The 10,327-nt window shown below is 40.4% G+C and overlaps 1 protein-coding gene across 1 annotated transcript; it reads right to left on the reverse strand.

Moving 5' to 3' along the window:
- Window positions 1–589: 589 nt before the first annotated feature.
- On the reverse strand, window positions 590–10,030 carry LOC100691499 (carboxypeptidase Z). The gene is made up of 11 exons (XM_005464461.4): window positions 9,845–10,030; window positions 9,356–9,385; window positions 8,512–8,886; window positions 5,381–5,608; window positions 5,070–5,296; window positions 4,647–4,811; window positions 4,341–4,499; window positions 3,347–3,482; window positions 3,030–3,169; window positions 2,793–2,892; window positions 590–1,882 (listed from the first exon to the last, which is right to left on the reverse strand). Exons 1-11 carry the CDS (start codon window positions 9,915–9,917, stop codon window positions 1,524–1,526), a joined length of 1,992 nt encoding a protein of 663 aa, XP_005464518.1. The 5' UTR covers window positions 9,918–10,030; the 3' UTR covers window positions 590–1,523.
- Between the last annotated feature and the right edge of the window lie 297 nt (window positions 10,031–10,327).

A 10,327-nucleotide genomic window follows, 5' to 3' on the forward strand; every position in this document is an offset into this window, starting at 1 on the left:
TTTGTGTTTTATAAATCCCCTGAGAAGCCCGGTGTTTTTTTCACTGACTTGTCATGGGTCAAGTAGTTCTCTAAGCAGACTTTTCACTATGATTTTATAATACTATTCCTCGACCTTTATCTGGGGGTAATTTGCTTTTCCCATGCTTCTTTCATGACCTTTTATAAAAAAATTCTTAAGAGCTGTTTTGTTTATAGGATTTGGGACTTCACTGGACCCCAGGGCTGCCAATGCGAATGCATGCCTTACTCTGGTTGGGCTACTTTTCATTATCGGGATCTAGTGTCCATTTGGTGCTTTTCTCTGTGAAATTCTGTTGTTGTGGATGTTTCGTTTTTTCTTTAACTGTAACAAATTTCCCTTCTAAGAAGATACAGATATATCTTTATCTTCTTAGCACATTGTTGTTTGTAAACAAGTCTACGTAATGCACTTTATTGTCTGCCACTATTTATGGACTCCAAAAGAAATGAGGTCTAATTTGACCGAACACTCTTCCTCTAAGGAAGGTCATGCAATACACCCTATACACTGACAGAAGTTTCAGCTGATTACCCCAGGCTTGGTTGTAAATAAACTATACAAGAGGTCAGGATCCCTCCAAGAAGTTTGGTTTATTTTCTGTGGGAAAAGTGGAGAATATAACTTCATCAAGTGTCTAACAATTATTCAGCAATGAAGGCCAGTCACTCTTTGGTGGACATACAGATTATTGCATGTCTACATGTGGAGGGGTTTTAGGTTAAAAATGCATTTTAGGAGTAATACAGTAATAATATAATTATAAAATATATTTTATGATTGACCTGCTCAGTGTACCTGAACTGTGATCGGTCAGTTATACTGATGCTTTCATGTTTATGTTTGTTTGATGCTCTGTTGGTGTTTTTAATTGCCTCTTGGGGAATAAATAAAGTGTTTTTTGAATTTGAATCATGACTCATGAAATCTAAATAGCATTAAAAAAATGATAAAAGTTGAAAACTACTTCTTTTTATAATCGCTTAAATAACAGATTATATCACAAACCAAATTCTTCCTTAGGCTCACTAATGAGAGAAATGAATGCAAAACTATTTACTCTCAATGACATGTCTATTTACGCCAATTTCACAAATTGCACACTGTGATGAGTAACCAACTTCAGCCAGATGTTGGTATAGCTTGCCCCCTAGTGGCCATCAGAAACATTGTGTTTGGTAATTGTAAGTAGTCAGGGGTCAGGTCTAAATACCCCAATAATTCATGAAAAACATCCATAGTTCTGGTGAAATATGCTATAAAACTGCAGGTCAAATCTTTTAACGTGTTTTTTATTCAATCATGGCCATTAACTAAAGTTATGTTACTGTCCAGGCAAAAGCTTGTAAGGTGCTTACATTATAATTCAGGTTTGGGCTTCAGACACAGCACATAAAGGCAAAATTGTGAAGCGGGAGTAGCGTCAGTAAAAAGTAACACTTCCATGTTTTTCTGCTTAATGTAGAAAGACAGACTCATTTCTTGCTTCTCTTGTTAAAGCTCTAATAGTGCTTCAGCAGCCAGGTGGGGGCAGGTACTCCAGGCAAAGTAAAGTAATTCCACCACCAGGGCTTCTCTGCTCTCTCCTCTCGGTTCTGGCTCAAATCAGCCATCTGGGTGTAGCGCTGGTACTGGTTGTAAGGGTCAAACTTGTCGTAGGTGCCCATGGACGAGATGGCGTCGTCCTCTTCCTGTGCGTCAGAGTCCACAGGCGCTTTCTGCAACACAAAGTCCACCCGGCCTGCAGTCTTCATGCGAGAGGGCAGCTGGATTTTCTTCGTGGCTCTGGTGTAACCTCGCGCAGAGGCGGAGACTATGTGGATGCCAGGAGTGAGGAGGCGCCAGTAGTCTCCATTTTCAGCTGGGGCAGGGAGAGAAAGGCTGAGTGTTTGGGCTTATAATTGACATGAATACATAGTACATGAGTACGAATATATTTGTAGAGAAATATTCATTTTACACATCAAGATGTGTTTACACAACTTGTAGAAACCCTGTAATACAAACTGTGGGAGTAGGTGTTTGGTACACAAAGAACTGCAATGACCTTAAATAACTTTAGCTGAAGTAAGACATTTATTTGGTTTTCAGGTACTTCACTTCCAGAACCTAGACAGGATTTTTAAGACAGACACCAGCGACGATATTTGGCAATTTAAAAAAAAAAAATCTTATATATCAGATATTTTTTTCCTTCCAAACACAAGAAAAAAAACTAAAATAAACAGATTACTCAGATAATATGACAAAAAAGTTGAAATTTGTCAATTATTTTCAAAGTTTTGTGCTGCTGTTGTTGGCAACTTGATGCTGAATCTTGTTTTACTGTCACAACAAGGTGTGGATTACTCGTTTACATGCGATGCTTCTCAGATTCTTGGTTATTGAATTTGTGGCCAAACGCATTTTACCCTAAGGGAAGTTGTAGAGTGCCTTACTGTGCGACAGTAACACTCATAACATGGTTGAAGGGTGGTTGGAAGGTTGTGATCAGAATAAACAATGATGTTATTGAGCTTTGTTATGAGCTTAATATGGGTTTTATGAAAAACCTGACACAGGAAGTTGTACTTACTACAACCTCAAAATGCCTTTTTTTGCCATTATAGCTCATATCTTTTTAATATTTAAGATGCTACATGTCTGAATTACTGAATAACAATCATGTTGGCCATATAGAGCTTAAAAATTGACTAAGAGAGAAAACTAATGTCATAACTAAATGAACTTTTGTAAAGGCGTATGTTTTGTTAGCAGGTGATAGTTATTACCTGTTGTAATGTCGTGCTGTATCCCTCTGACAGATATCCTGGCACCTTTTATAGCATTTCCCTCGTCATCTTTTACAATCCCTTTGATGCCGCGATGGGCCTGAGAAACAACACCCAAGAAACTCATTTACAAATAGATCATTTCATTCATCGCACTTGAGATTCAGTATGCTATTGCTAACATGTGCTGAACTGCCAGGCCAACAAAAAACAGGATATCTGCTAAAAGAGTCTTACTGCCTCCATAAATGAGAGCAAAGATTCTTGGTTTTCATGCCAGGCAAAGGCCAGTTCCTCTTCAGGGGGAAATCTGTCACACCCCACATTCACAGTCACCTCAAAGCAGTTGGTGTGGAGATAGTTGAAGTCTTGCATTCCTGACCACAAAAAAACAAAAATCCTGCTTTATCCAGAAATCCTTGTAAACACACTCACGTGTTCATAATTGGTCTTACAGCACCCTCTAGTAGACTCAGCAGACAACAGCACTTTCCTTCCAGACTCAGAAATCTATTTAACTTCTCTGGATTTGTGTTTTCTCCCCCCCAACTCACCGCCTGCCAAGCTGGACCACTGAGCTCCATTAACGATCCCTTTCTGGCTGTGAGAACGAGACGATCCACAGCGTGCGTTTTCATTGGACATGGTTTCGTGGGCGTTTGCATAAGTTGCTGCGATAAATTTGAAAACCTGCAAAATGTAAAATTGGTTAACTGTTTCTCCCTTTGTTCAGATGAAAAAATAAACACTGATTTAAACCACATGTCCACGGGGTTTTATGAAAAGCAATCACTGAAAATATCTGGAAAAGAAAACCAGGGCGAAAAAAATAAATAAAAAAATCAGAATCTGCTGATCTTAATAATGTTTTGTCCTATTTTTTTGCCATCTGTTTTCTGTTGTTAGCGATGACTCATTGCTTCCTATCTTGCCTCAAAGAGCAGTAAACAGGCATGTCACTACGTTAAGTGTTTTATGGGAGCACACAGCAAATAATATTGAATACTACACCTTACTGTGATTTGCCAGTTGGGAGACACTAAGATGCAGTGAGAGGAGTCAAGGATGCCCAATTTGGGATGAGAAAGAGGGGAATATATACACTGAGAACTGGACCAAACATGCAATTAAATTAAGGTTAGGTTCACATCTAACACGTCCAACCCTTTATTGGAAACTTTCACCTGTTCTTATAACAGAAGAACTGTAATACGCTTAAGAAACATGCTCTTCATCTTGTAGTTTCTGCTTGTTTAGCATTGGTTAAGTAATAAACTAAAGCCTAAGGGGTTCACTGGTGACCTGGTGGATGTTAAGAGATTAAAAAGGCAAATCAAATAACCAGAATGTCTGTGGTTACAGTCAACAGTCTATTCTTTTTCCAGCTTCCTCTAAACATACACTACATGTTCGCACCTGTACTGATGACAGTAATAATTGAAGTCCTTTATATTTTCTGTTTTTTAGGGTTTGTTTAGGTTTCGCTTTGTTTTTTATTGTTACAAACTATTCTTCAACTCTATAAGTTTCCCAAAGAACCCTTTTTACCTTATCATCTGGGGTTGGGCAGAACATGTCGCCTCCCAGCGGGTGTTTGGACAGATCATAAGGGTAAGACACCACCAAGTCTCCACCGTGGAAGTTAGCGGAGAGCACAAACGGGATGGAGCGGACCCACTTCATGACAGCGTAGGTCTCCGGTGCAACCTGGATTTCAGCATTAACACTTCTTATTGCTCTAACTGATTAAGTCAGTTTATTCTAAAGAGGCACAGTTTGCAACAGCACAGCTCGTTATTCCGTAAAGTATGTGCAGTGTCATTCACTATATATGGATAAGGATTCATACTGTACCTTACCAAACCAGTAATAGTCTGGGATTGGGATGTGGTCGGTGCGGTAGCCCTTTAGTCTGCGTCTGCTGTAAACGATGGAGGTCAGGTCGGGGAAGTTTCTGTTCAGGTCGATGTTCTGGGCGTTATTTCGGCCGATGTTCAAAGAATCATATCTTTGATCCTCCTGAGGATTAAGTATTATTGCCTTAATAATATGTGTTTTAGATTGTAGCAGTATGAGTCATACAGAAATTGCTAATCCACTATAACAGACAACAATATATTCTGTAAAGTGAGCGTTTGGCTTTGTGCTCATAGGCATCAATTTACAGAGCTGATATTCTGCTTCACTGTAACAGGGGATCATGCATTACTAATTACTTAACTATTGACTCAAACTGCACATCAATATATTTACTGCATGTAACTGTAAATAGCTCACCTGCTCAAAATCGTAGTTATTGTCACTGACTCCAGAAACAGCCATCTCATACCCATCGGGGTTCATGGAGGGCAGAATGTGGATGCGGGTGGTGTTGATTAGAGTCTGGATTCGCTCGTTGCCGAGCAAATACTCTGAGCACAAGTGCTGAGCCAAGTAGATGAGTAGTTGGCGGCCAAGGACTTCATTTCCGTGCACGTTCCCAATATACTTTACCTCCGGCTCAACTGCAGAGAGCCACGTTTAAGTTTTACCTACATTTGTAAGAGAAAAGAAAGCAGACCTTATGAAGACTGAGGAGCCTGACTTACGTAGTTCGTGCTCTCCGGGATTGTTAGAGAACTCGATCACGAGCAGCTCTCTGCCCTCCATACTGCGACCTATGCTGTAGGTCCGGGCTATGCCGGAGCACTGCTCCTCGGTATTCTTTAAGACACTGATCAGGTCAGTGTTGGAATGATAGGTGAACTGCAAAGTGTCAGGGGAGTCCGCAGTGAGTAGAATATCCATGGCGTCAGCAGCTTCTTCTTCCTCCTGCCCTGTAGAGACAAACATAGTTACTGGAAATCTGCAAGCTGCTCTGCAAGCTGCTTTGCACCCCTTCACCACTCCAGCTCATCTTTTCAATCAATGCCAGGTCTGTTGCTCATCCCATAACCAGCTTTTCATGAATGCACACAGAAGAGCAGTAAGGTCCCAAAACAGACACACTTTAGGGGCTGTTAGGTGAATCTGGTTTAACAATGACTTGTTCTATCTCACGTATCTCAAATGGAAGTACTATCCTTATTTGTGTAACGTTTTCCAGGGTATAAATATTGCAGTTTACAACAGAAATCTAAAAGAGAAAAAGTTGATGTACTTCAAATCTATAATGAGTTAGAAGTGTTTATTTCAACTGCTCCCCCAATCCCCCCCAAAATCTGCACGAGTTTGCCCTCATTTTAGGATTCACACTTATTTCTGACACCAGCTGAGACCAGACCTAGAAAGGCTGTAAAACCTTTCATTACTGGTTCAAAAACATGATTTACGCTGTCTAAAACTGTATTATATGACAAGTTGAACATCTATGACTGCAACACAGAGCTGCTGGCTACATTATCAGCTACAGATGGTTTATATAAACACTCATGGAAATCACAGAGTAGCACGAGACAATCATATCACAAAAAATCACAGTACAAAGAAAAACAACCCAAGACCAACGGCATGTTTTATAAATATATTGATAATTGACACTACTGTATTGATAATGTATCTCAATAGAAAGTGGGAGATTATCATTAGAAAACTTTGTCTAACCCCGATACATAGTGTATGCTTGGCCAATATGGAAATTTTAAATTTTAAGACTGATGCAGATATTTAGTGATTTCAAAAACCATATCAATCAAATTGTTTTCTGTAAGACACACGAAACCCAAACAGATTTCCATCATGTTTGTTATCTGTAGTTATTTAAGAATCCTTACTGACAATGTAGTCTTCTTTCATGAATTCAATCTGAAGAAGATGCACCTCTCCAGGTCATTCATCTGTGGTGCTAAACCAAACCTCAAGTTTACATTGGACAAGTCATAGGGGGCAATCAAGGAGAGAGACGTGCTGGTTCTCAAGTCGACCCGATGATGCCTGCTGGCCTGAATGATGACTTCAGCTTAAAATGCTTTGTGTGAACATGTTTATATAAAATGTGAAAAAACTGAATGTTTATAATAAAACTTGCAACCAGGCTTACAATCACACTGTTCTGTTGGTAATTGCTGTTGGATTTTTAATAAGATAGATATCAGACCTGGAAGAGCACCACAGTATCATCTTCCGAACTGCTAGTATGACCTCCATGCAGGTCGCAAGGCTGAAATGTTAGCTTGTTTGTTGACACGGCAAAATAAATTAGTAAAGTTGAGGTTTACCAACTTGGCTTAAGTTTTGTACTAGCTCTACCTAATGCCTCTGCTCAGATCCGCCGGTTGTTGTTCACCTGCTTGCTGCATACATGCTACTACTGCACATTCACCTAATGTATATATTATATATATAATGTCCTCTGCCCCCCCCCCCATTTTTGCACAAGTCGAGGAGCGTGTCAGGTTACATTTCACTGTGTGTTATACTTGTATAACTATGCATGTGACAAATAAAGAACCTTGAACCTTGAACCTTGTTGCATTTGAGCGCCCTCTGGTGGATAAATTATGTAACATCAACACTCATGTTGTGGTTGATTGTTTCTCTCATTTCAACTTTTTCACAGTTTTAATTCATCTGCCTTTATAAATACTGACATGAGCCAATATCGATCCCTAGTATACCACACCCGAATTATGTTTTTACATTTATGTAATGTTTCTAAATGGAAAGATTTAATGTTATCAGGGTTTTTGAAATGGCACATGAGCGCCACACGCGCACACACTGACTCAGTCTGCCTACAAACATGAAGTTTTATTGTACTGAGTGATAGAAGTAAAGTTAGCTTCACTTCTGCAAAATAAAGCGGTAAGACGATGTCAGGCAGCGGACCAAAGAACTGAGAGGCCCGTGAGGGGAGTCCAAGCTTAAGAATGTATTGTAGTATCTGCTACAGCTTGTAATGTCTGTTGTTTTATTATTTAAGATGATATAGTTATGTTTATAACGGTGCATTCAAGAGAACACTGTTCACGCAGGCCTTTAGTCGCCCTTGTGAATGTTGCTGTCCTAATATGATATGCAGCACAGTGAAAGAAGAACAGCTGGAGTTCTTATATTGATATCAGTCTAACATACTACCAGACCATGCTTCATGAAAGTTTTGCAAAACAGTTTAAAAAGCACTACCTGCCTACACTTCATGAAATGTACACATTCTACTGTCTATAAATGTTGAAATGACACAACTTAACTACTCAAATTGGTTCCATGTGTCTGTGCAGAAGCTGCTGCTGTTCACGCGCTCGTCTGGTTCACACATGGAGCTGCAAAGAGTGGTAGCACAATACATATTTGGGTCTGTTATTGTTTTTGTGTTTAGTTTTTTACTATAAAGACTTTTCAGCTATTTTGGGTAGATATGATTTAGCAATGTGTGCCTTTCTGTGGTTCACTGTGAGTTGTTTATAAAGCCACTGCCAATAAAAACACCAGAAGATAATCACAGAATAAAGCATTAGTGAGAGTTTATAGGGGAAGTAAGGCGTTCCAGTTAGGCTATATCTTAAAGTGAGCCACATAAGCATGTCTGCAAACCAGATGCCTTCAGAAAACGTGTTTAGGAGAAGGAGTGCACTGCTGAAACTTTCATGCCTGCTTTTTATTTTAGCTGCTCTTTTTTTTCAGGTGGAAAAAAGAAGCTAATGTCAGTATTTAAAACATTTACAAGGATGTCATCAGCCACAGCCAAGACTAAGGTCACAAAGGTCAACAGTAATGACAGTATGCTGTGATTATATCTCACCTCTGAGGCCCTCCAGCGGGTCATAACATCCCTCTTGGTCACTGACAAAGAAGCGATCGCAGTCGAGGAAGTAGGGCCAGGCCATCTGTATCTTGTCAAAAGTGCGACTGCATCTTCTGCGCACGGCTTCACACGTGCTGCGGCACGGCTTCAGCACCTTCTCCTTCTCACAGCGTGGGGCCAACACCGAGCAGCCCAGCATGCGAATCTCCGGGTTACACTCTCCGCCCAGCAGAGATTCAGCCACGCTGATGAGGAGGTACTCAGCGCCAGCTTCAGCATCCTCACGAGTCTTGTGACCGAGGATGTTTGGGAACATGGTTTGAGCGTAGGACATGTCATCGCAGTAGGACAGCATTAGATCTGTGCATTTGGCTGAGTAGAAAAATTCCACAATGAAGACAGATCAGAGATCAGCTTAGAAAGTAACAGATCAAGACTTGTATCTCCATCTGTTGCAGCACTTAATCATGAGCTTCACTGTGCCGTCCTCAATCATCTAGTCCTAAATATTTCTATTATCTCTGGAAATTAGAATTTGAATATTTCATGCTGCCATCGATCATCTAAAAATACTCAATGATTTTATGGCTTTGGGGACAGATTCCACTAAAACTACACCCACTATCATTTATAATCTCCTCCTGTTTGTTGTGAAAAACAGTGCCGTTGCAGTCACTTGACATATTAAGGGGGGGGAGAATGGGGACTTTGAGGCTTGATTTTGTCCAGTGTTAGAGGCACAAAAGACTGATTGGTTAGAAATTAGAAAGTATACAGAAAAGCAAGATAGCAAACAGCACATGCATGACACTTTTCTTGCTTTAAGCCCATGGGTACTTACGTTTTTCTTCTATTATTGGCTTGCACAGTCCTGCAAGACATACCAGCATCCCATTAGCTGACACTGAGTAGACACTAGATGGCAGGGTGGTTTTTGTAAATGCCACAGTGTGGCCTACAGAACACTGTGCTTGCTTCAACAACTCTCTATAAAGCCTGTCAGTGTACAGAGAATCATTAAGTCCCTCGAGGATCACATTTTCCAGGACTATAAATCGTATTCATTAAACTTGCTTCCATCTAAAACATTAACACCATCTGTCAGACTTTAGATCTGTCACTATCTAATTCAGCTCACTCATCCTGTAGCTTTAGGTTTTTTAAAAGTTACATACAAGAATTTTTCACAAGTCTAATCGCACAAAAATGAGCTTCTGAATCAAGAATAGTCCACAGCCTGCACGTGACGTCCTGTCCAGTTTTTGCGCGGCAGGTCCAGATGCGCACATCAGCATAAAGTTTGGTATCGCAAAAAGAGCAGAAAGTTTACCTCGAAAGTTCGGGTCGCATCGTGGAGGAGCACAAGACGCGAAAACCAACAACTGCAGCAGGATCAGCAGCATGATGCGCACTTTCCGACACTTATGTTCCGTTTCGATGTGGCACCTCACACACTGAGCCAGAGGGCGTGAGTGTGCGCGAGTGTCCCAAGTCTGCAAAACTTTCCTCCGAGCAACTCTGTGAGCGACTTTATTACAAGCATTACGGTTTCCTATCGAGTTACAGAGGAAATGGCTCTGAGGTAAAACGGGGATAAGTGCATGAAAAGATGGGCAAATTTTCGGTCACATATTGCTGCGTCTTCGTTTTTCAGTACAGCTGGTGGCTGTTTCACGGGCCTGCTGCTGGGTTTAACTCGAAACACAAAACTGGCTGTGTGTATTTAGACTAATAACCTCACATTTTCACTTCACATGAATCCTCATTCTGAAGAACAATAATTTATAGTTCGTGTCGGTGCTTCTTCTTGTTT

This window comes from Oreochromis niloticus, linkage group LG3 (assembly GCF_001858045.2).
Source record: "Oreochromis niloticus isolate F11D_XX linkage group LG3, O_niloticus_UMD_NMBU, whole genome shotgun sequence".
NCBI lineage: Eukaryota > Metazoa > Chordata > Actinopteri > Cichliformes > Cichlidae > Oreochromis > Oreochromis niloticus.